At 41.7% G+C, this 26,616-nt stretch overlaps 1 protein-coding gene across 18 annotated transcripts in view; it reads left to right on the forward strand.

Annotated features, from left to right (window-relative positions):
* The first annotated feature begins 6,189 nt into the window (after positions 1-6,189).
* Positions 6,190-26,616, forward strand: part of Hnrnpr (heterogeneous nuclear ribonucleoprotein R) — a 35,388-nt gene continuing 14,961 nt past the window's right edge. For 2 of the 18 annotated variants that reach the window (XM_006980837.4, XM_076565416.1), the window contains exons 1-6: positions 6,482-6,623; positions 9,705-9,873; positions 12,045-12,163; positions 12,742-12,849; positions 16,105-16,218; positions 25,132-25,308. In XM_006980837.4, the coding sequence (XP_006980899.3) occupies positions 6,519-6,623; positions 9,705-9,873; positions 12,045-12,163; positions 12,742-12,849; positions 16,105-16,218; positions 25,132-25,308 (792 nt within the window). In that variant the 5' untranslated portion in view covers positions 6,482-6,518. The other 16 variants (XM_076565421.1, XM_076565418.1, XM_076565430.1 and 13 more) reach the window with 14 other exon arrangements.

Below are 26,616 nucleotides of genomic sequence, written 5' to 3' on the forward strand. Positions count from 1 at the left end.
CCTGTCAAAAAAGAAAAAAAAAATAGTGGTAGCAAAAAAATGGAAAGGAATGAGGAATCCTGGATGGAGTGAGAGTGTTGTGAAGCATGGAATCCTGGGAACACCAACAGTTAATGATCTGGAGGAGAGGACCCTGAAGGAAAGAGCAGGACAGAAGAGTCACGGGGCAAAGGACCTGTATATTTCAAGATGTGCTAATGTGGGCAAGATATCTAGTGAAGTTTGGAATTTGGAAGGCTGTAAATGGAAAAACCTTATATTGTGGTTATTATTCATGATAATTACAGAGCACATGCCCCGTCCTGCAGGGATATTTTAGCTTAAGGGTAATGAGGGCTTAGTTATATACACAGTCTATTTAGTGTTTTGTTGAATTTCCAAACATGTGCTAAAGTTAGACTGAACGCTGTAATTATTCCACAGCACCACACTGATGTTGGAAACAGGATTCACAATCCCTGTAGAATTGGATTTGTGAAGCTGTGTATTTATTTTATTATTTTTTTAAATATGGCTGGTGATACTTATCTTAGAATCTGACAGGATTTGAGTTAAAAACTTGCACCTCCATGGCCTGTGGCTCTTCTGCTTGCCTATGGGGAAGCCTGGAAATAATTAGGGTCAAAGGAGTTATATGAAGCAGCCTGCTGGGATGTGGCTTCTGGAACAGAGGTAATATCTCCTGCTGTTGCCTGTTCTGGTCTCTTTAAAATGGACGTGGAATTTGGTGTCACTGGGTGTGTGCTCTGAGACCATGGTGGTGAGTTGCCAGGGAATTCCACTATTGCAGAATGGAAGAATGTTGTGTTCGAGTATTTAACACTTTAAAATTGGATTTGATAATCCTAACTGGAATTAGAATTGACTGTTGCTTTTTTTAAATTAGCCTGGGAAAGGAGAGCTCTCTTAGCTAAATTTTCTGGTTTTCCTCCCAGTATTCTTCCTCTGAACCTAAGAAGAAAATTTATTTTTTTAAAAAAAGGGGAGGTAAGCTGAAGGGGTGGCTCAGGGGTTAAGAATGCAAGCTGCTTTCCCAGAGCACCTTAGTTCAGGTCCCAGCACCCATGTTGAATGAATCACAACCGCCTGTAACTCCAGTTCCAGGGGATTAGATGCCTTCTTATGGACTCAGAGAACACTTGTATTCACAAACAAATTAGGTTTATTAGTCAGGCATGGTGGCACACGCCTGTAATCCTAGCACTCAGGAGGCAGAGGCAGGTGATCTCTGTGATTTTAAGGCCAACTTGGTCTACAGAGTGAGTTCCAGGACAGCTAGGGTGACATAGAAAGACCCTTGTTTAAAAAAATAGGTGTATTAATTTCATTTATGTATGAGTGTTTTGTCTGTCTGCATGCACGTATGTGTGCCACACATGCTTGATGCTCATGGGGAACAGGAGAGGGTCAGATTCCCCTGGAACTGGAGTTACGATGGTTGTGAGACACCATGTGGGTTCTGAGAATAGAACCCAGGTCCTCTGCAAGAGCAATACGTGTTCTTAACTGTTGAGCCATCTTTCCAATCCCTCCCCTAATTTTTTTTTTTTTGTTTTTGTTTTTGAGACCGGGTTTCTCTGAGTAGTTTTGGTGCCTGTCCTGGGTCTCACTCTGTAGACCAAGCTGGCCTCAAACTCACAGAGATCCGCCTGGCTCTGCCTCCTGAGTGCTGGGATTAAAGGTGTGCCACCACCACCCAGCCCCAACCCCTAATTTTTTAAAAATACTAATGTAGGGGCCAGAGAGATGAACTCAGTAGTTAAGATCACTTGCTGGTCTTCCAGAGGGTGGGTGTTTGGTTTCCAATACCCACGTTGGGCAGTTCACAACTGCCTGCATTGCTTGCTCTAGAAGATCCCATTCTTTTTTTTTCTAGCCTCCACTGCGCGCACACACACACACACACACACACACACACACACACACACACACACACACAATTTTTTTTTTTCTGAGACAGGGTTTCTCTGTGTAGCCATAGCTGTCCTGGAACTTGCTCTGTAGACCAGACTGGCCTCGAACTCAGAGATCCCCTGCCTCTGCCTCCTGAGTGCTGGGATTGAAATACACACAAAGGGCTGGAGAGATGGTTCATCTCAGCTAAGAGCACTGGCTGCTCTTCCAGAGGACCTGGTTCAATTTCCAGCACCCACACGGCAACTCACAATGTCTGTAATTTCAAGATCTGACACCCTCACATAAATGCATAAATGCAGGCAAAAACCAATGTACATAAAATAAAAATAAGTACATTATGTCTTTAAAAAATGAAATGGCAGCTGGAGGTGGTGGCTCACACCTTTAATCCTAGCACTTGGGAGGCAGAAGCAGGTGGATCTCTGTGAGTTAGAAGCCAGCCTGGTCTACAAAGTGAGTTCCAGGACAGCCAGGGCTGTTGCACAGAGAAACCCTGTCTCGAAAAAAAACTAATAAATAAATAAAATACATACCACAGCCGGGTGATGGTGGCGCATGCTTTTAATCCCAGCACTCGGGAGGCAGAGGCAGGAGGATCTCTGTGAGTTTGAGGCCAGCCTGGTCTACAGAGTGAGTTCCAGGACAGGCTCCAAAGCTACACAGAGAAACCCTGTCTCGAAAAACCAAAAAAAAAAAAAAAAAATTACATACCACAGTCTGGCTATAAAAATAACATCTTTAAGCCAGGTGGTTGTGGCTCATGTCTTTAATTCCAGCACTCAGGAGGGAGAGGCAGGCCGATCTCTGTGAGTTCAAGGCCAGCCTGGTCTACAGAGTGAATTCCAGGATAAACAAGGCTGTTACACAGAGAAACTCTGTCTTGGAAAAACAAACAAACAAACAAATGATTAATGCAAAAAGAAATCTGGAGCCACAATCCTGAGCAGGTATGGTGTGTGGTGGTGCTAGCCAGTGATCTCAGTGCCTGTGGGTGGTGGGTCAGGGTGGGGGGGCTGGGGGGTGGGGGACTGGGGAAGGGCCCCCCGAGGGGAAGAGGGTATCATGCTGTATAAGACTGGTCCCTAGAATTTAGAAGAGGAAAGTCTGTAGAGGGAGGTATCTTCCTGGCTGGAGGAGTCTCTTCTAGAGTGTAGAATAAGGATTAAATCGAGCAGGAATTTAGAGTTTCACCAGAGTTTGGGTCTAGATCCCCTCACCTCACCTGAGCCGTCTTACATGCCAGTTCCATTTTAACTCTGTAAGATGTATTTTCTCTACAAACCGAATTAATATTCCTAAGACATCTGGTTCCATGTGAAAGCCAGCAATAGCATGTGTGACACACTCAATACAATGAATGATAATGAAAATTATTATCTATAAAGATGCTCCGAGAAATGGAAACACACTTTCCATTGAATAATACCTTTGATAAAGGGCTGGAGAGTTGACTCAGAGATTAAGAGAAATTGTTACTCTTCCAGAGGATTTGAGTTTAATTCTCAGCACCTCCATGGTGGCTCACAACCATCTGTAATTCCAGTTCAAGTGATCGGACACCCTCTTCTGATCTCTGCAGGCACCAGGCACACATGCAGTGCACAGAATACATGCAGGCAAAATATTCACATTAAAGAGGAGGAGAAGAAGAAGAAAAGAAAAAAAAAACAAAATAAAAGCAAAACCAGAAAGAGTATATGGGCCAGACACAATAATATACACCTTTAGGGCTGGAGAGATGGCTCAGTGGTTAAGAGTACCGACTGCTCTTCCAGAGGTCCTGAGTTCAATTCCCAGCAACCACATGATGGCTCACTACCATCTGTAATGAGATCTGGCGCCCTCTTCTGTACACATAATAAATAAATAAATCTTAAAAAAAAAATAATATACACCTTTAATCCCAGCACTCGGGAGGCAGAGGCAGGCAGATCTCTGTGAGGCCAACCTGGTCTACTGAGTGAGTTTTAGGACAGCCAGGGCTACATAGATAGACCCCGGCTCAACAAACAAAGAAGCAAGTCTTCATTCAGGTTATGAACAGTACATGTGGAAGCTTTTATCTGAATATTCTGGTGTCCTGGAATTTCTCTAAGATACAAAAGCTTATTTAAAATTTTAAAAAAGATTTATTTCTTATGTGTTTGGGTGCTTTACCTGCAAATATGATTGCATATCATCATGTGTGTCTAGTGTCCAAGAAGGTCAGAAGAGGGAGTCGAATCCTTTGGAAGTGGAGTAACAAGACTTTTGTGAGTGACCATGTAGGTGCTGGAATTGAATCAGCTTCCAGAACTTTATTATTATTATTATTATTATTTCCCCAAGTTGGGGTCTGAACTTAGGGCCCTTTATATGGAAGTACCTGCTCTGACACTGAGCTACAGTTTCAGCTCCCAGCATGTCTGTGTTTTACATCCCATAATATTGCCTTGTTATTAAACACCTAGTGGGTGCCATAGCCTCTTTAGTATAGCTATGGCAGAATACCTGTGATGGGATAATTTATAGAGAGCAAGGTTTTATTTAATTTTGTGTTTGTGTGCACGCGCGTGTGTGTGTGTGTGTGTGTGTGTGTGTGTGTGTGTGTGTGTGTGTGTGTGTGAAGGGAAGTGCAGACCAAGGGCAGAGGAGGATGCTGAGTGTCCTGCTCTCCCACTTTCCACCTTATTCCCTGGAGACAGGGTCTCTCATTAAGCCTAAAGCTAAACTGGCAGCAAGCTCCTGTGACTCTCCTGCCTCAGTCTCATCATCAGCACTGGGGTTTACAGGTACATGTGGTCAGGCCAGGCTTTGTACACAGGTGCTAGATTCAAAGTCAAGTTTTTTGTTTTCAGGACAGGGTTTATCTGTGTAACAGCCCTGGGTGTTCTGGAACTCACTTTGTAGACCAGGCTGGCCTCGAACTCCCAAGTGCTGGGATTAAAGGTGTGTACCACCACCTCCGGCTCATTCAGGTTTCTTTTTTTTTTTTTTTTTTGGTTTTTCGAGACAGGGTTTCTCTTGTGTAGCTTTGCGCCTTTCCTGGAACTCACTTGGTAGCCCAGGCTGGCCTCGAACTCACAGAGATCCGCCTGGCTCTGCCTCCCGAGTGCTGGGATTAAAGGCGTGCGCCACCACCGCCCGGCTTCATTCAGGTTTCTAAGCTTGCATTGAGTAGTCATCTGTCCAGCCCCGAGAACAGGGTTTAAATTTTTACAGTTCTGTAGGCAGGGGAGTCCAACACAGTTGGGCACACGGGGTAAGGGCCTTCTTGCGGTTGTTACCCTATGGTGGAAGCGCAAAAGATGCAAAGAAAATCAGAGTCAGACATCAAACTCACAGCCTGAAGCCCTTCCATAGTCAGCACTAACCCATTGAGGGTGGAGTCCTAGTGTCTGAAACACCTTCCTTTAAAGGCCCCACCTCTCAACACTTGAACAGATGCGTCAAGTTTGGCACACATGCTTTTCTGCAGGTGCACTTTAAAAAGCCAGGTGGCGGTGGCGCATGCCTTTAATCCCGGCACTCTGGAGGCAGAGCCAGGCGGGTCTCTGTGAGTTCGAGGCCAGCCTGGTCTACAGAGCGAGATCCAAAACTATACAGAGAAACCCTGTCTGGGAAAAAAATATATATAGAGAGGTAGATGATCAATAATTACATTTTGGTTTCTCGGGTTTGAGAAACTTGATCTCCAGATACACTTGGAAGCAGATTCCTTGACCTCCACTGAGGTGGCGGTTGGGGTTGGGACAGGAGTGACAGGTGAGAGAGCGGTTTATGAATAACAGGAATTAGTCTCTTTGGGGGAATGAACGCTTTGCCCCCGCGTAGATCCAGTGCCCTACCTACTCCGTGCTCCAAACTCTGGAGTCCCTCTGACTTCTGTTAACATGGCTCTTGAGTCAGATCCACTTTATTCTGTGCGGAAAGGAGCCAGGGAGGGGAAACAAGCAGTTTCCCCGATCGTTCCACGGGATGCTTTTCTACAGAACAATCTGCAGCCGAACGAGTCAAATCATCCTTCAGTTGTGTTTTGATTAGAGCCAAGATGATGTAGCGACGGAGCCGAGCGCGTGGCGAAGGGTGTGTTTGGGAACCTACGCTACCCGGCCTGCCAGCAAGGCGTGAGGGAGGATTGGGGAGAAGCAACTCCCGCGCCGGGCAGCAGCAGCAACAGCAGCAGCAGCAGCAGCGCCATTGCGGAGCGTGGCCGCAAGGACCCCGAGGGGGCGGGGCTCCGGGGGCGGCCACGCGGCGCGAGGCCCAGATCTCCAGCCTCGCAACCGTGGCAGACGAAGTGGGAGGGGCCTCGGCCACGCAAGGCCTGCAGCCCCGCAGCCTCGCCACTACCAGGGGCTCCCACCAACAGACCCCTTTGTGTGCATGCCCCCGCCCCGGAGGCGCCTCAGCCAGGGGCGCTGAGAACCCTCATTGGCTCAGCCCGGCGGCCACACCGATTGGCTCTCGGAGTCACCGGCACGGGGGGCCGCTTTCCCTCTCTCTTATTGGCCCACTGAACTGCCCATCAGGCAGCCTCGCGAGCCGATTGCTCGGCCGCACGGAGTCCCTGGAAGCAGTTCCGGGAAACCCCGCGTGCTGCCGGGATCGCGTCTCCGTCCATGAGGGGGGGGGGAGGGGGTGGCGCGCGCGCCATTTCTAGTCGTTTTCAAAGCGCCTCGCGCTGGTTCTCACGGGCCAGGCCGCCGGCCCCCCGCTCTGCCCTGGTGAGTCTCGCGCTGGCCCGTGGGGGGAGGGGGCCGGGAGTCCCGGTCCGACGGGACTCGGCCGGACCCAGGCTCTTGGCGACCCCGCGCTCTGCAGTTCGGGTCTTTGCTCCGAGGCCCGAGGGTGGGGGTGGGGATGGGCCGGGGGCGGTTTCTGCTCGGGCCGGCCGCGCAGCCGTGGGCCTGAGCCCTGCCGCTGCGCCTCCTCTCTCGCTCCTTAGCCTCAGCCCCTCCGGTGCCCGGCCCCTCGGCCCGCTGTCCTCCGCGCGGCCTGCCGGTCTCGCGGTGCTTTTCCCGCCTCCGCCCGCCGCTCTCGCCGGCCCGGCCGGGCGAAGGGTTCCAGGCGTTCCCCTGACTCCGTTGCCTCCCCCTAGGCCTGCGGTCAGGCCCGGTCCGCATCTCTCCGGGCCGCGAGTGGGATGTGTTGATAACCGGGTCGCGCCCGAGGGGGTGGGGTGAGCCGAGGGCGGGGTGCAAATCCTAGGGTTACCTGAGCTGGGAGCAAACTTTTGTGGGAGTCGGAGCCGAGGGGCCGAGGTGTGTGTGGGGTGCCTCCCACCCGATCCCCATCCTGCATGCTTGGAGCCGAGATTTGAAGGAAAAAATGACTACTTAGGGGCCGTGACACTTGGTTTTGAGCGGCGCCTGAGCTAGGTAATTCTGAGAATGTCATAGGCGCTCCAGATTGGAAAAGCGCTTCTTTTTCTTACACGGTAGTAACCATGTGGCCAGAATTTCAAGACGAAAGCCCAGGGGTTCTTGAAAGGTTCAGTCCTTTCTTGTTACCTGTTTGAGATTTTTTTCCCCCCGTCCTTCAGAGGCAGAATGTATGTGTCAGGAATCAGTCGTAGTGATTAAGGCTTGACACTACCGAGCTTTGAGATAACGGTTAGCTTTGTTGGTTCTTTTAAAGCCCGTCTCTTAACGTTTTTCTTAGAGATGCTCGCCAAAAGTCAGGGAGGAGCTAGTACTGACTTCCCAAGTCTCCCAGCGGCCCTTATAAATCTTACTTAAATGGCTTTATTTTGTAATTTTATTTTATTTTTTCTTTGCAAAAAAATGTTTAGGTTAAAGGGTTCCAGTCACGTTAGTATATTTGCTGCATCCAGAAATATGGTTTGGCTGTGTGGCATTGTGTTGAATTGACATGAGTTTCAAATGGTCTCATAACATAAGTCTTTTAAATGAGCACTTTGTATTCGGCTTGAAGAGGCTTTTTACCCCCCCTTGTTCTGAAGGTTTTATTTTCTGGAGTCTATTTTACCCTTTTTTTTTTTTTTTTTGTTAAAGTTGACAAAATGGAAATTTTAAAACAATTTCAGTATCGATGATAGTCATAAATATCTGTCTTGTGCTTAATACATAACTTGTCGTTTTGCTTCATGCATATTTTAAAAAACCACTTCACCTTAACAGTTGTTCATTGAACTTCTCCGTTAATTTGCCTCTCCTGTAACGTAGTATTCACAGGTGCAGTGCTGTGAAGGTCTTGTGGTGATCTTACTGTAGTGTTTGGGAGGGATGGGAGGACACTATATGTTTGAGGATTTTAGAATGCTTCTTCATAGGACTAGATTGTATTAATCAGTAAGTTATGCTCATCTTATGTGCTAATAGTTTCTTCCAGTTTTGGATGTTTCCATTTTTTGCTAGTTCATCAGACTCTGAGGCTTGCCTTGAGATAGATTTATCCGTTGCGACTTTAACTTCATTCCGCGACTCTCTAGACATTAGGGCTAGGGTGAGTTTTGTGATGATGGGAAGTCATGCTGTTCAGGTCATTCTCAGAGGAACACTGCTCACATTCTCCTTGCTCCTGTTGCCTCCCGCCCTCTTCGGCTTTTCCTCTTATTAACTTCAACTAAATATCAGTGGGTGTTCAAATGCAGAGTTGTTTTATGTCAGGAAACAGCCCCTGGCACATTTGCATAGTGTTTGATGAGTAATCTGGAAGTGATGGGTTATCTTTGGCTTTAGTGCTCTTCGGTGACTTGTGTGACTTCTTAGCTGGCTATCTGGAGTTTCTCTAAGGAAAGTAGGCATTTCTTGGGACTCACCTTCATCATGCCTTTATTTCAGTGTGTGCCGCACTGTCTTTATTGTGCCACCAGTTGTCTTCATCACATTATGATTTCACCACAAACACACTTAAATTCCCTGACTTTGAGGTAGTATAGACTGGCTTTGTATGTTTTTGTGATTTACTCTCTCTTCAGGGAATTGGTCCATTTCAGCATTATATACAGGCTGAACATACAAAATGATTTTGGTAGGTTAATCTGAGAAATCTGGCTGAAGTTTATGCCAACCAGATAGTGTTTGTGAAGTTTTTTGGAAGTTGTCCATTCTTCAGTATTTTTTGCAACTTTCTTTCACTGACAAGAAAAGTTTAATTCATACTTCTGATTTTTTTTTTAAGCAAGAAGCAACCTCAACTATAGCTCACTTATTTTTATGTAGACTTTAAACAATGGCTTAGCTTTTAAAATTGGTCATTTTTTCTTTTAAATCTGTGAACGGGAATAGCGAATTAATCTTAGAACAAAATTAATGTGAAAGTTGTGTTTTTTAAGTGAGGTGAAGAGAACCCAAGCCACTAGCTCATTGAACTAGATACAACATGGATTTATTTCATACCTATGTTGTTTCTGAAGCAGAGCTAGGAAAAATGGAAAGTTCTTAAACCTTGACTAAGTGATGTGTGGGTGTTCATTCTGTTTTAAAGCAAACTTTAGAAATCTATAAGCTGAGGGCTTTTAGGATTCCGTGGTGGTTTGTTGATCTGCTCCCCAGAACACAATGGCTGCTTTTGTTACTCAGCAATTGTACCTTCAGTAAATTTAAGCCCTTTTAACCCAGAGTACATGAAGTTGCTTAAGGCTCTAATACTTCCATGTACATTTTCTATAGTTTCACAAGATTAATATTGAAAATTTAGATCAGATGCTCACAAAAGGCATAAAATATTCTGGATAGTTGTTATTAGCAGCATGTGTACAAATTAGTTCAGATAAATCATGCATTGTCCTACAAACTAGTTATTTCTGGCTTAATGTAATATAGCTCCTGAATTTTTTCCAGCAGCATAATAAAATGGCTAATCAGGTGAATGGTAATGCGGTACAGTTAAAAGAAGAGGAAGAACCAATGGATACTTCCAGTGTAACTCACACAGAACACTACAAGACACTGATAGAGGCAGGCCTCCCACAGAAGGTGGCAGAAAGACTTGATGAAATATTTCAGACAGGTATAATATGCATTTCTTGTTTCTGACTGGTTATGAAAGTGAGGGCAAACCACGTTGAATTTTATAGATTTTTAAGGTTAAATAATGCTTACTGTTTCTGTGTAGAGCTGAATATACTTTCCCTTCATTGAGGGCATATTGGGTTTGACTTTGATATTCCTATTTCATTATTTTGAAGCCTTCTTAGTGTTGAAAATGCAGTCTTAGTTGTTTCAGAACAGATCATCAATTTGTCTTAGATTTACTACCAATTAAAATGTATGTTTCAGCATACCAAATTTTGCATTTCCCCCTTAACCTAAATCAGTCATCATTTTGCTTTACTTTTCTACTTTTAGCTTTTTTAAAGTGACTGTTAAATCAGCTTAGGTATGGTTAGGTGGCATAGTAAGAGGAATAGTTAGACTGTATTTTCTGAAACGATAATATATGTCAGACTCCTGGAGAGTTTGTGGCCTGTCTAGTTTCTAACAGACAGAAATTCACATCTCTCAGTAATTTGGAAGTGTTTGGTTTGTAACAGCTGTTTTTTGTTTTTGTTTTTTCTTTAATGTGTTAAGTCCCATGGTTAAGTGCTTAAGCAAATTTGAACATCTTAATATGGTCGGTTGTAAGTGGTTTGAAGTTTTAAAGAGGGAGAGAAATATTTACCCTTAGGGAATGGTGTTCGTAAATAAATGTGCCCTCCTTTGGGGCCATAGATGGAAACTTTCTTCCTCTGTGTTTGTGTGCCTATCCAGATCAGTAGAGAGAATTGAATTGTTTCTCTTAGAAATATGTCTTAAATACAGTAGACATAGCTGTGCTTTTTTTCCCTTAAAATATTTTAAATCTCAACAGCTGAGATTTAATTTTAGATACTAAAATGGCTTTTAAAAATGACTCCTGGGTGATGGTCCCATTTGAAAACCAGTTCTCAGGAACTTTCTGTGACATTCTGCCCTAGAGAACTGGCAGTGATCTGCTTAGAGATGCTCCCTTGTATAGTGTTTCGTTACTGCTAAGAGGCTGATGGTCTGGGTGTAGGATTGGATTGATAGGATGGATTGATGATTGTACTGAGTTGTGGCTTTGGGTGGTGATGTGAAATATTCAAGTAAGGAAACTTTAGTCACTTAGCCATGCTCATTTTGAGCTTTTAAAACATGGCATGGCAACATTTTTTTAGCAATAACTTTGCAAGTGGCATTACATTTATTTTCAGTTTATTTACTATAGGAAATAAAGTTCATTTTGGCTTTACCAAAATAGAATCACTTTCGGTGTTGGTTCATATGGACTTGGGGAGGGGCCTGTTAATCTGTCAAAATTTCTGTTTTACATTGGACCAATTCTGAAAAGGTGCCTTATATATTAAGTTATTTTAAACAGATATTCTTTGTGTCATTAAGTAGACTACATATGTAGAATGCAGCATATATATATATTCTGCATACTTTATTTAAAATTTGTAACATTTTTACTGGCATTTGAAAGAGATTGTCATTATTGACAGTGTTGTGAATGCCACAGCATCTTTTAAGTCTCAGCTTGTTACTTCAGAAGAAAAAGATTGGCTTAAAATACGGCTTCAGAATTGATTTAGCAAGCTGCACTTGCATTTGTAGAATAATTTAAAATTATGCCTTTCCACATTCTGACTGCAGCAAAGTAGATGCTTGGATAAACACATTTTAATTTATTTTTGGTGCTAAGGAAGGAAAACCTTTGACATGCCTTTGGAGTGGAAAGAATTTAAGTAAAATTGGTTCTCATATTTTCTCCTACCTCTTCTATAGTAAACAATTATAACAACCTGTAATTTGAATATTTATTCTGAAGAAATAGTGTATTCTTGCCACTCTAATATAAACCAGAATTCCTTAAATGAATGGTTCATCTATAGTACAGTATGTGTATCAGACTTTCAGAACTTACTGCTGTTTGGGGAGTTGGAAAAAATTTAGGATCCTAAGTTTTTTTAAGTTAAAAATTCATGTTTATAGTTGACATTTTATGTTTGATATTTGTATTTATACTACCTATATCTTATTTGTATAACTGTATATGCATATAGTTAAATGAGAATGTAATTTGTCAGAGATGGTATTGAATGTAACAACTCTTGCTAGGACAGTGTAGCTTGCCCCTTTTATTGCAGTAATGTTAACCCTTTTCAATTTGATTTTTAGGGTTGGTAGCTTATGTCGATCTTGATGAAAGAGCAATTGATGCTCTCAGGGAATTTAATGAAGAAGGAGCTCTGTCTGTACTACAGCAGTTCAAGGAAAGTGACTTATCTCATGTTCAGGTAAGGTCAGTACTAGCAAATGCCTCTGAGCAGTTGATGATCCGCAGCTGTTGAACTGTGCCGTCCCCTTTTTCCCTGTGGGGAAGTGGTCTTCTTTGTTTGTGACTATCTCTCCTTTGAAAAACTTACGGGAAAAACGATCAGTGTCAAAGAGTTTCAGAAGCATAAGCACAAGGCAAAAGCCTCCCCCACCTTCTTATACAGTAAGTTTCTTCAAAAACTTAAGGCCATGGTTTGGTTAGTGTTACTGTTAAGTTTTATATGTTTGAATTGCTTACATTTAAAAAATATTTTTTGGGTTATTTGATCTATTTTTGTATGAGAAATACTTTTAGACATCTTGGAAAGATAGTCCAGCTTTAATTAAATATTAACAAATGGAAGACCATTTTTTCCCAGTGTTGAAGGTAAGCTCCCTGAGGCACTGTCTTAATGTTGTCTGCTCCAGCCTCTGGTACATGGTGACTACTCATCAAAATATTTGTTGAATGAATGGAATGATTATTAAATTTCATTGTGTATTTGACCCTTCAGAGATTCCTGGTAATTCTTCCTTTTGGATTGCTTGCATGTTTTAGAACAAAAGTGCATTTTTATGTGGAGTTATGAAGACCTACAGGCAGAGAGAGAAACAGGGCAGCAAGGTGCAGGAGTCCACAAAAGGGCCAGATGAGGCAAAGATCAAGGTAAACGCAACTGGGGGGCTACAGCATTGATGAGAAGCCCTAATTCAGACTCTTCCTTTTCTGACCGAGGGGCATGTTTATTACTTTCTTGATAAGCACTGTTTATGTTTTGTTTGTTTGCTACAGGGTCCCATTATGCATCTCAAGCTGGCATGGTACTCACTATGTATCCCAGGCTGGTCCCAAATTCATGGTGATCCTGTCTCAGCCTCCTGAATGCTAAAATGATAGACCTGAGCTATCATGTCGGGGACTTTTTCCCTTGGGAAAGAGCTATTGTATTGTAACTTTTTTCCTTTTGAATTTCTCCTGACCTCAGTTTATTTATAAAGTGGTAATGGTTGTGCTTCCCTCCTGGAGTTGTGAAGATTCAGTGGATTCATATGTAAAGTGTCCACCCTCCCCAGTCATTATTATTATTATTATTTAGATAACTGCTTTGAAAGGCAAATAGGCTTTTCCTGAAAGACCTAATTAAATGGGTATTGTTGATGTTGCAAAGATTACCCCCCAACCCTAGCCCTGGGGGTCTGACCCAGAGCCTCACACATGCTAACTAAGCAAGTGCTCTATCCTGGTCTGTACTCCCAGATTTAATTGGAATGGTATTGAATATTGTCGTTGTTTGTTCAGGTGGTTTATGTTTAGGTATAACTAATTTTGTAAAGTACCTTTATACTTTTCTCCTCATCATTTGTAAAATGACCTAGTCCCATTCTTTTTAAAAATTCCAGACTACTATATAAAAACTCTGTTTGGCTGACCAACCTTAAATTGGGGGAGAAAGACCTCTCAAAGACCCTTAAAACCCCCAGCCCTTAAAGACTTTGGCTTCTTGAGTACCCTCTCTGTTTTGAAGAGGATCTTTCTTTGTGTATCCCCATTTTTCACATCCCTAATAAAAGCCTTTCTTTTACTGCCCCCATTTCTGGTTTGAGGTAATAGTTTAAAAATTTACATTCTCTGAATAGTTGAGTAGCTGGCTATTTTAGTAATGGGTATATTATAGAAATATTATTGTATATTTTTGTCTTAGTTAAGTGTATCTATTGTTATGATAAAACACTATGATCAAAAGCAATTTTGGAAGGATAAGATTTATTTCATCTTACACTTCCCTATTACAATTTATCACTGAGGAAAGTCAGAGCAGGAACTCAAGGCAGGAACCTGGAAGCAGGAATTGATGCAGAGACCATAGAAGAATCCTTCTTATTGGCTTGCTTCCCATAGTTTGCCCAATTTGTTTTCTTATATACCCCAGACCACCTGCCCAAGGTGGCACTGCCTCCAGTGTACTGGGCCCTCCTATATCAGGATTAGTTAATCAAGAAAATACCCCAGAGACTTGCCAGGCAGTTTTATAGAGGCATTTTTATCAGTTAAGATTCCTTCCCAGATATACCTAGGTTGTGTCAAGTTGACAAACCAACCAGTACAGTTGCTAACTTGTATGTTATTTGTATAATATGTATACTTGGTTATGTTGCTATTACATATATATTTGTGTTTAAAGGCTTTGAGTCAAAGGTAGAAAAATGGAAGGCCCAAGATGTCTATCCCTGTGGAATCCCAGGGTTAACTAAACCTAATACACATAAATGTGGTTTTATTGTGCAATTAAAAACCTTACGTGCAAAGCTCTTCTCTTTCTTGGTAGATTACAGATTGCAGGGTTTTTTTTTTTTTTTTTTTTTTTTTTTTGGTTCTTTGAGACAGAGTTTCTCTGTGTAGCTTTGGCGCCTTTCCTGGAACTTACTCTGTAGCTCAGGCTGGCCTCGAACTCAGAGATCCACCTGCCTCTGCCTCCAGAGTGCTGGGATTAAAGGCGTGTGCCACCACTTCTCGGCTTGATTGCATATTTTGTTTGCCAACAAAAGATGTTCTATAGGACTTCCATGTGAATGCTATCTATATATAGTGCATGCTTTTTGAGGGTAAGGGCATATTTTCTTTCTTTTTTTGTGTGTGTGGGGGGTTGAGACAGGGTTTCTCTATATAGTTTTGATGCCTGTCCTGGATCTCGCTCTGTAGACCAGGCTAACCTTGAACTTACAGAGATCGGCCTGACTCTGCCTCCCGAGTGCTGGGATTAAAAGTATGTGCTGCCACTGCCAGGCTAAGGGCATATTTTCTTTTCTTTTTTTTTTTTTTTAGCTTTATTTATTTATTATGTATACAGTATTCTGTCTGTATGTGTCTTTGCAGGCCAGAAGATGGCATCAGATCTCATTACAGGTGGTTGTGAGCCACCATGTGGTTATTAGGAATTGAACTCAGGACCTCTGAAAGAGTAGTCAGTGCTCAGCCCCTCTCTTCAGCCCAAGGACATATTTTCTCTGACTTCTCTTAACTAATGTTAATGAGATAGGATGATAATCAAGAAATAGTAAGGTTTCTTCTTTTGAAATCTGAGTATTTATTTGGTAGTTGCCAAATTTAGAGTCTATATTGTGAGATTGTCCAGTTTTTCTGGAGCTTGTGTTATAGTAAGAATATGCAAAAAAACAAATGGAACTGGAGTTAAGGACAGTTATGAGCCGCTGTGTGTGCTGGGAATCAAACCTAGGTCTTCTACAAGACCAGCAGGTGCTCTTTATTACAAAGCCATCTCTCTGGCCACCCCCTTATAGATATTTTATTGTTGTTTTTAATATGTATAGGTGTGTATCTGAGTGTAGGTTTGTGCACATGACTACAGTGCCCAAGGAAGCCAGGAGAGGGTATTGGACACTGGACCTGGAGTTAAAGATAGTTAATTATGAGATATTTTACCTGGTTGCTGGGAATTAAACTGTGGTCCTCTGCAAGACCAGTAAACTCTTTTAACTGCTAAGCTATTTTTCTAGCCCTTCTTTTTGTTTTGTTTTGTTCCGTTTTGTTTTTCAGGACACAGTTTCTCTGTGTAACATTCCTAGCTACTCTAGAACTTCCCCTTGTAGACCAGGCTTTCCTTGAACTCACAGAGATTAGCTTTCCTCTCTCTGCCTCCTGAGTGCTGGGATTAAAGGCATGGACCGCCACAGCCAGACCCCATACCAGGTTTTTATGTTACACTGGGGATAGAACCGGATAGAACCCAGGGCCTCAAGCTAGCTAGATAAATACCTTTATCAACTGAGCTATATTTGCCCGCTTTTAATCTAACCATTAAATACATTTCAGAAAATGTTACAGTAACGTTTAGAAAAGACTAGTGTATTGATTTGTGTGTGTTTATAGTTTCAAGTATAACAGATGTGTAATTATGTTTAGGCCTTGCTTGAGAGGACTGGTTATACTCTGGATGTAACCACAGGACAGAGGAAGTATGGTGGTCCTCCACCAGACAATGTGTACTCGGGTGTGCAACCTGGAATTGGAACAGAGGTAAGTGTTCTTATTCCTTTGCCAAAAATCTTTCCAATCTATTAACTGTATTATCTAGTGTATGATGTGGGTAAAGTACTTCATTCCTTTCAAAGTGGCTAGTGTTATATTGGTGATATTTATGTGCACTCTGTGTCATTGTTAGCAAGGATAATCTTGGTATAGATACTTTTTGTTTTTGTTTTTGCTTTTTGAGACAGGGTTTCTCTGTGTAACAGCCCTGACTGTCTTGGAACTTGCTTTGTAGACTGTGCTGGCCTTGAGCTCACAGAGATCTGCCTGCCTCTGCAACCACGTGCTGGGATTAAAAGTGTGCGCCTCCAAGCACAGCTTGATACTTTTTAAAATTAAGAAATAACAGATAAGAATTCTTGGAGCTTACTGCTAAAGGGAGAAGTAGTTGAAGTTTTTTTTTTTTTTTGGTGCTAGACATTTGAGTTTGGGGCCTCATGCATTCTGAACATGTGTTCTACCACTGTTCTATGCTCTTGACTCAGACAGACCTTTTATTTGAAATGGTATCTTAGTGTGTAGCCCAGACTGGTCTTGAACTTGCAAGCCCCCCTTGGGAGTGTTGCAGTTATGGGCATATGCCAGTGTCCTCAGCTCATGTTTATTTTTAAGACAGCTTATATGTAACCCTTCCTGGCCTAAAGTGCTCTATGTAGACCAGGCTGGCCTTGAACAATTGGCAATTCTGTGTGCCTCCCAAATACAGGGGTTGTAGTGCTGGGGTGAGCCATCATGTCTGGCTCCATTTTTGTTTTGTAATGTCAGTACTTTGTAAACTGTGCTTGTCATTACTCTTTGCTTTCTCTTAACACGTAAAATGCATTTAGTAGTTAATGAGAAACATTGTAAATGGGGGGGAATTCCACAAGGGAAGGTGTAGTTGTAGAATCAGAGAAAAAGAGTTGAGCATATTGGTTCATACGTGACTAAAGAAGAGACTCTTAGGCTTTTGTACAAGTTTCTCTCTTGCTCATACTGCTGGAGTGCTGGGGTGACAAGTTTACTCCATACCAGGTTTATGCAGTGCAAGTTTATGCAGGAGCCAACCCAGGGTTCTTGTGTGCTAGGTAAGCACCCTGCTCATTGGGTTCCTGCCACATCCTACAGCCCTAGTCCATGTGCTTTTAATTGTAGCATTCTCTGATCTTTTAAATGGAGAAACTAGGCAACAAAAAATAACCTGTTACAGCAGGGACTGTTTTCTGATTTGATGTCTCCATTGTCTATATTTAGTATTTAGCATAGTGCCAGGAACACACTGTACACAGTATTTGATGAAAGATTTGTGTGTGTGTGTGTGTGTGTGTGTGTGTGTGTGTGTGTGAGAGAGAGAGAGAGAGAGAGAGAGAGAGAGAGAGAGAGAATATATCACACTTGGGTGTGAGTGGTGTGATGTAGGATATGTGTGTAAGAGTACATACAGGGCCGGGCGGTGGTGGCGCACGCCTTTAATCCCAGCACTCGGGAGGCAGAGCCAGGCGGATCTCTGTGAGTTCGAGGCCAGCCTGGGCTACCAAGTGAGTTCCAGGAAAGGCGCAAAGCTACACAGAGAAACCCTGTCTCGAAAAACCAAAAAAAAAAAAAAAAAAAAAAAAAAAAAAAAAAAAAAAAAAAAGAGTACATACAGGTCTGTGGAGGTGGAGGTCAGAGAACTGCTTTTGGGAGCCTGTTCCTTCTACTGTCAGTTCTGGGGATTGAACTCAGATCATCAGACTTGTGTGGCAAGTACATTAATCTTCTGAGGTATTTTTTTTTTTAAAGATTTATTTATTATATATACAGCATATATGACTGCAGGCCAGAAGAGGGTACCAGATCTCATTACAGATGGTTGTGAGCCATCATGTGGTTGCTGGGAATTGAACTCAGGACCTCTGGAAGAGCAGTCAGTGCTCTTAACCTCTGAGCCATCTCTCCAGCCCCCTTCTGAGGTATTTTGCTGGATCTCATATAGTCCAGGCTTGAACTTGCTGTCTGGCCTCTCAGATACTGTGATTACAGGCATGTGCTACCTTTCCTTGTTTGTAGGAATTTCTTAAATAAACAACATGATGGAGCTGAGGAGAATAAGGGTAACTTCTTAGTCATGGTGTCTGCTCATTATTTGGGGAATATTATCATTGTTAGAGTTAAGTGTTTAGGTTGTCTGTTAGAGTTATAAGAAATTAAAAATTTACTCTCCTATATGAACAGTTTTTAAGGAGACAGTGATGTCTTTATACTGTTAGAAATTGTATGATCATAAAAGCTAAAGCTTACTTTTCAGATGACCAAAACCAAATATCATAATTTTTTTGTTTGTGAATGGATAAGCTAAGATGACTGTAGTTAGCGTTACTCTAAAGAAAAAAGTGTGTGTATGTCTGATGTGTAGATGTGTGTGGGGGGATTAGAGGACAACTTTGTGGAGTTGGTTCTTTCTTTCCGCCCTTACCTGGGTTTGAGGATTCAGCTTAGGTCCCCAGGCTCATGTGGGAGTACCTTTACTTGCTGAGCCAGCTCACTGCTCCCGTACCTATTTTATTCTCTTAGTATAGTATGCTCAGTGCCTTTTGTTCTTTGACCTTCATTATCATGTTATAATAGTTAATATTCTCTTTCTTAATGTTTGATAGTAAAAGAGATTCTAAGCATTTTTGGGTTTAGAAACACTAAAACCATCTGCATATTAGTTTGACTGTCTTAAAATCATATAATGTGAGCCTGTTAGAGGACTCAGTGGATTAAGGTGCTAATTGCCATGGCTGATGACCTGAGTTGGACCTCCAGGACACATGATGGAAGGAGAGAACCAACTCCTGAAAGTTGTCTTCTGACATTAACATGTGTGCCATGGTGTGTACTCCCATCCCCAATATAAATGTAATAAAAGAATAAAATTGTGATTATCAGTAGGGTTGGAATTGGGATTCTGAGGCATCTAGGTTCTTTACAGAAACATGTATCCTCAGTGAAACATGGGATACAAATAAGTAATATTTTGGTCTTGTTTCTCTCTTGACCTCTTGTTAACAGCTTTCTCCATCCTTCACTATTTTTTTGGGCAGGGAGGTGGTGGTGGTTTGGGGACATTTTTCTATATGATCCTGGCTGTCTTGGAACTCCCTTTGTAGACTAGCTGGTCTCGAACTCAGATCCATCTGTCTGCCTCTGCTTCTCAAGTGCTGGGATTAAAGACATGAGCAACCAATGCCTGGCCTCATCCTTCACTTTTTAATAAGTAATTTTAATTGCATTTATGTATGTACATGTCACAGTGTACATGCGTAGATCAGAGGACAACTTGTGGGAATTGTTTCTCTCCTTATACCATGTGGGTCCTAATAATGGAATTCAGGTCGTCAGGTTCTGTGCAGCAAGTGCTTCTACCCACTGAGCCTCTCACCAGCCCCCCACCCACCCTTCATCTTTTCTGTCTGTCTCTCTTTTTTTTTTTTTTTTTTAAAGATAGGGCCTCTCTACATAGCTTGGCTGTACTGGAACTCATATGTAGACTAGGTTGGTCTCAAACTCACAGAGATCTATCTGCCTCTGCCTCCCGAGTGCTGGGATCAAAAGTGTGCACTACTATGCCCCGCTCTATCCTTCATCTTGATTTTTTGAGACGAGTTTCTCAGTTTTTACAGCCTTGGTTGTCCTGGATCTCACTCTGTAGACCAGGCTGGCCTGAAACTCACAGAGATCTGCCTGTCTCTGCCTTCTGAGTGCTGAGATTAAAGGTGTGCACCACCACCACCTGGTTTATTTATATACTTTTAAAGCAATGTAGAAATGTGGTTCATTTGGGCCTGGTGGCTCAAGCCTGTAATTCAAGCCTACTTGGGAAGTAGAGACAGGAAAGTCTCAAGTTCAAGCCTGTTTGGGCAATTAGCAAAACCATATCTCAAAATAGAAGGGAAAAGAGGCTAGGGCTGGTGTGGTTGGTGAGGCGGCTTACACTTGTAATCCCAGTTCTTGGGGCAGGTGGGTCACTGTAGGTTTTGAGGCCAGCCAGGGCTATATAGATCCTGCTTCAAGAAACAAACAAATAAATAAATGGAGAGAGGGAGGAGATAATAGTTAGTGGTAGAGTCCTTACTTAATATGTTTAAGGCTTTAGGTTCTATCCTAACACCACAGGAAAAAAGAGAGAGAGAGAGAGAGAGAGAGAGAGAGAGAGAGAGAGAGAGAGAGAGAGATTGTGATCCACTTTTTGAACTCCCAGTGGTTTTTTTTCCCCACTAGTTTTAATATTGTTTTTACTTGTTTGAGGGAAGGGTCTCATGTACCTCAGGCTGTGTTTTTACATTTGTTGTGTGACTGAGACTGTATCCTCATTTGTGGCTTAGAGTTTGTTCTTAACATTAGAATTTTTTTTTTTTTTTTGGTTTTTCGAGACAGGGTTTCTCTGTGTAGCTTTGGTGTCTTTCCTGGAACTCACTCTGTAGCCTAGGCTGGTCTCGAACTCACAGAGATCCACCTGCCTCTGCCTCCTGAGTGCTGGGATTAGAGGCGTGCGCCACCACCGCCCGGTTAGAATTTTTTTTTTCTCTTATAAACACATACAAGAAAACGGGATTAAAAGTGGAATCAACTGCTCCATATTTTCCTCATTCTTAAGGTATCCTGAAACACTTCCAAGAGGATAGCACAGTTTAAAAGTAGTCTTCACTGTTATACCATTCAGCATGTTTATTGAGGCCAGAGATTAATGTTAGGTGCTTCCTCAGTTGCTTCCCACCATATATTTTTAAAAAAGGTTGAATTTTTACATATATGTAGAGGCATCAATTTCTGGAACTGGAGGTGCAAGGTGTTGTGAGCTTGTGTTGTGGGTGCTAGGAATGAACTTGGGTTCTTTGCAAGAGTACCAAGTGTTTGTAACTATTGAGCCATCTATCCAGAAAAGAAATGGTGGGTCATTCTTCGTTTTATTAATGTTTTTACAGAGCTTGTAGGTTTAAGAGACTTGCAAGTATATGACTTTGAAAGTCCTGCATTATGGATGGGGAGAAAATATTTTTGCATTAGTAAACTTAGAGATGGGGAGTTGGCTAATGCCCAGCACAGGTTGAATGAACTTTTACTATTATTAGAGAATAAATTGCTTGTTTTTATATTCTTTTCTGTTGACTGATTTATTAACCAACTCCTAAATTATTTCTTTTTTTTTTTTTTTTTTTTTGGTTTTTTCGAGACAGGGTTTCTCTGTGTAGCTTTGCGCCTTTCCTGGAGCTCACTTGGTAGCCCAGGCTGGCCTCGAACTCACAAAGATCCGCCTGCCTCTGCCTCCCGAGTGCTGGGATTAAAGGCGTGCGCACCACGCCCGGCAAATTATTTCTTTTTTAATATATATTTTTATTTTAGTTTAGCTTAGTGAAACAAGCTTGTCTCGTTCTAAAAATAATGGCCATAAATGTTAACAAAGTAGTGTAAATAAATACCTGCAGCTGTGCAGTAAATATTTTCAGAGTATCACTGATTTTTGCTTTATCTCTATTTCTACTAGTAGGAAGAAATCATGAATCATGAACGATATAATTATCAAGCACCATTTTATTATAATAATTGGAAGATAGAACAAAAGTTACTTTCACCTTCTAGAACCTCCCCCTCCTGGGCATTGACCTTCCTAGATAATTCTGTATGTGTTAACTAGACCACATTCTCTGCCTTTAGCCATATTCCCAGCCTCCTACACCAGTATGATTTTGAAATCCACAAATACAAGTAAATTCATATAAAAATGCTCTAAGCATGGGTTAGAGATACAGTTCTTACAGGTACTTGGCTACTGTGTGTGAGGCTCTAGGTTTAATTTGTAGTATCCTTCCAATGGATTATAGCTAAGAATGTAATTCAGTTGGTACAGTGCTTGCCTCCATGCGTGATCCTTGTGTTTGGTGCACAGTAGTGCATAAAGCAAACATGGTGGTGTATGCTTGTCATTGCAGCACCAGGACAGAGAAGGATCTGAAGTTCACAGCCATCTTCTGCTGCACATTGAGTTGAGGACCAGTCCTGATACACATGGGACCCTGCCTTAAAAAAGAGGGAGAGGGCTGGGTGCTGGTGGTGCATACTTTTAATTCTAGCACTTGTGAGGCAGAGGCAGAGGCAGGTAGATTTCTGTGAGTTCGAAGCTAGCCTGGTCTATGGAGCAAGCTCCAGGACAGCCACGGCTACACATAGAAATCCTGTTCCTGGGGTGGGGTGGGGGCCTAAAGAGATGGCTCTGTGATTAAGAGCACTTGCTGCTCTTATAGAGGACCCAGACTTGACTCCCAGCATCCACATAGATGCTTACTCTAGTCCAAGGAATCAGATATCCTTTCCTGGCCTTTTTGGGTAACAGACATATATGCAGGCAAAACACCCATATATATATGACAAAAAAGGGATATGTAGTTGGCAGGTATGATGGCACAGGCCTGTGATCCCTGCACTTGGGAGATGGAGGCAAAAGGATCAAGAATTCTATGTCATTCTTAGCTTACATAGTGAGCACATAAGAGCTTATTTAGAATAAGGGGGGGAAAGATTATATGGACTCTCTGCTATCATAGAAGTTGAACCTTGAATGTGTGGTTGGAAAATGAGGAAATTGGCTCACTAATTAGAATACTTGTTCCAAGTAACTAGAAGTATAGATTTGAATTGGTCACCTGTCTCTAAATTAAGCCACAATTGTAGCTTGCCCGGATTGTCCTGTTAACCCTGCCTGATGGGCTTGTTCATTTTCTACCATTATCAGTATGCTTCCCTTAGAATGTAAATCATACCTAGTCATTTTCCTGCCCAACACATCTTGAAAAAAGTTCTAAGCATGGTTTAACCTAAGATGGCACTCTTTTCTGACTTTGCACCACTCTTCATTGAAATGGAAGGCTATAGCCTTTGGGCTGCCTCTCCCCCCCCCCCACACCCTCTTTTTGAAAATAGCCAGGGTCTCTGGGCAAAATTACAGGCTAGGCAGGATTAAAGGCCTGTGCCACAATACCTGACCATTAATAATGATTTTTCTACTTTTCTTATTTGTAGTGCTAGGGATTGAACCTAGGGTCTTACTTGTTCGAAAGAGGCATTCTATCATTGAGCTATATATACCCAGTCCTTTCAGAGTGCTTTTGTTACTTTATTCATTATCTGTGGTTTGGGTCATTGTTCTGAATTTAAAGTATTGAGGTAGATGAGTTTTTCACTAGAAAATTTCTCTCATGTAAATATTAATTTGCTGTTTCATATTTGCAGCTTATAAATGTTATATCAAAAGATTGTTTTAGAGCTGGGCATATGGTACACATCTTTAAACCCAGTACTCGGGAGGCAGAGGTAGGTGAGTTGGAGGTCAGTGTGGCCTGCAAAGAGAGTTCCAGGGCCACCAGAGCTACCAGGGCTACACAGAAACCCTGTCTGGAAAAACAAAAAGACAACAGCAAAAAGTTGTTTTAATGTTAATGTTGGAGAAACTTGAAAATTTTTATGTAAATGCTGATTTATTTTTACTTTAATGTTATTATTTTATAGCTGAGCTTTGTAATTTTATTTTTTTCTTTGTTTATAATTAAAAAAATGCCACTTACTTAAATGGTAAAAAAGAATTGTTTTCATACCTTAAAATTAAACGTGTTTGCCAAGCATGGTAGGTACTTAGGAAGGAGGCTGAAGGAGGAGGGTCATCTAAGCACAGAAGTTGGAAGCTGGCCTGGGCAACATAGTAATGCCTCATTTTCAAATAATTTCCTTATAACGGAGTAGACTGAAGACAAGAGTTTTTTGAAAACTATAAAGATTGTTTTTTAAATAATGAAGATTTTAGTATTAAGAGAACTCAGTGAAAGCCTGGTCACTTTCTTATTAAATTATTGTTATATGAAAGTGATGAGTGTTAGCCAGGGTGGTGGTTCATATGCCTTTAATCCGAGCACTTGGGAGTTAGAGGCAGTCTGATCTTTGTGAGTTCGAGGCCAGCCTGGTCTATACAGGGAGTCTCAGGACAGCCAGGGCAGTTATAATCCTGTCTCAGTAAACAAACAAAATGAATGTTGTATTTCTATGAAGGCACAGATTAGCTGTTCTTTCTTCTTTCTTCTAAACACTATCTCACTGCATAGACCAAGCTGGCCTGTAATTGACAGAGATTTTGGAGACAAGGCAATTTTAAAATTTTTGGTGTGGCTACCAGTTTGCATTTTATTTATGTACTTAACTTTTTGTTGATAGCACTAGGCTTTTTTGTGTTTGTTTTATTTAATTTTTGTTTTTGTTTTTTGAGGCAGGGTTTCTCTGTAGTCTTGGCTGTCCTAGAATTTGCTTTGTAGACCAGGCTGCCCTCTAAGTCACAAAGATCCTCCTGCTTCTGCCTCTCGGGTACTGGGATTAAAGATGTATGCCACCATGTCCAGGTGTTTATTTATTTATTTATTTATTTGTTTGTTTGTTTGTTTGTTTGTTTTTTGGAGACAAGATTTCTCTGTGTAACAGCCTTGGCTGTCCTGGAACTCCTCTGTAGACCAGGCTGGCCTTGAACTCACAGAGATCTGCCTGCCTCTGCCTTGCAGCATTGGGATTAAAGGTGTGTACCACCACTGCCTGGCTTTATATTAATTTTTTGAGACAGGGTCATACTATGTAATCTTAGTTGGGCTGGAACTAGCTGTGTAGACAAGGCTGGTCTTGAACTTATAGACATCCACCTGCTTCTGCCTCCTGAGTGCTGGGATTAAGGGTGTGTGCTACCATGCTTACCTGACTTCAAGATTATAATAAAAGAGTTCATATTTAATCTAAACCAGATTCAAATTGTGTTCATTCTACCTTAAGTACCTTATGCTTTTTATACACTGACAAGACAGGAATTCTGCCTCTGACCCTAAAATGAAATGCTTACATTTGGATTCTAACAAGGACATTTTATTTCAGGTCTTTGTAGGTAAGATCCCAAGAGACTTATATGAGGATGAGTTGGTACCCCTTTTTGAAAAGGCTGGTCCTATCTGGGATCTGCGCCTCATGATGGATCCGCTCTCTGGTCAAAATAGAGGATATGCATTTATTACCTTCTGTGGAAAGGAAGCAGCCCAAGAAGCAGTTAAACTGGTATGTGATAAATATCCACTGTCCAGGAACTTACCATTTGAGAGAATAAACTTCACTTCAAAAACATTTGCAGTTAACATGGTTTCATTTTCTTTAGTTACTGCTCTTAGTATCTTTATATTGACTGAGTTGGTATGTAATCTTTGCTTTATTTTTTCTGATTGTAATTCTAATTTAACAGATTGGTTAGCACCAAAAAATTCAGCAGGTTTTTTTTTTTTTATTTAATATCAAGCCAATTCAGATTTTTCTTTTAGATAAAAACAATGTCAGTTCTTGCTGTTAGACTTTAGGCTTGGCACTCAGTATCATGGAGGCTGAGATGGTTTTGCAGAACATAACTGGATGACAGTGACTTTTTTAGGACTTGGTTTAGGAAACGGTGTGAATATGTTTTATTTTTGTCACAATCTAGCAGTACAGTTTTAAAAAATGTATTTTTTTTCTTTTTTTTTTTTAAATGTATTCTAAATCTCCTTTTTTTTTTGTAATAGCCTTCTATAGTTGTCTTTTTCTCCCGGGCTATTTCCATCTTGTACTTGTTAGAGCAGCAGTAGGTTTTATGGATGGCTTGTGTTCCTACTGTGTGCAGGTGACTCTCTCAGTCTGTGAAAGGAGCAGTGTCAGTGTTTCCAGGCAGACTCTTGCCAAGCATCTGAGGGCATATGCCAAGCAGCAGACAGTTCCTGCCTTTGGAGCACAGGGTTTCTCTGTGTAGTTTTGGTGCCTGTCCTGGATCTTGCTCTATAGACCAGGCTGTCCTCCAACTCACAGAGATCCGCCTGTCTCTGACTCCTGAGTGCTGGGATTAAAGGTGTGCACCACTGCCGCCCAGCTATGGGTGACTTTTTTAATCATCTTTTTTAGTAAACTAATGGTAAGTAATGTTAAAATATAAACTAAAATTTATTAAAGAATATGTCACTATAGTGAGCTCAGATAAAACATTTTTTATTGTCTTCATAAAGTTTTGAAAGTGTTTTGGTAGTTTACAACTTTATTTAGAATTGAGGTTTGTATACAGTGTGAAACTCCTGTAAGTTTCTTTGGCATTGATTAATCCTAATTGTTCCTTTTTTACATATTATTGTTTTGGCTGTTGCTTATGTATATCTATTTTATCCTCAAGGACTCTGAATAGTTTCAGGTATTCCTTCTGAAATTCTCTGGAAAAGATTTTTTAAGGTAGATAAAATTGAAATATGTAGCCAGGTAGTGGTGGTGCACGCCTTTAATCCCAGCACTTGGGAGGTAGAGAGAGGCAGATGAATATCTGAGTTCAAGGACAGCCAGGGCTACATAGAGAAA

This window comes from Peromyscus maniculatus, chromosome 2, assembly GCF_049852395.1.
Source record: "Peromyscus maniculatus bairdii isolate BWxNUB_F1_BW_parent chromosome 2, HU_Pman_BW_mat_3.1, whole genome shotgun sequence".
Lineage (NCBI taxonomy): Eukaryota > Metazoa > Chordata > Mammalia > Rodentia > Cricetidae > Peromyscus > Peromyscus maniculatus.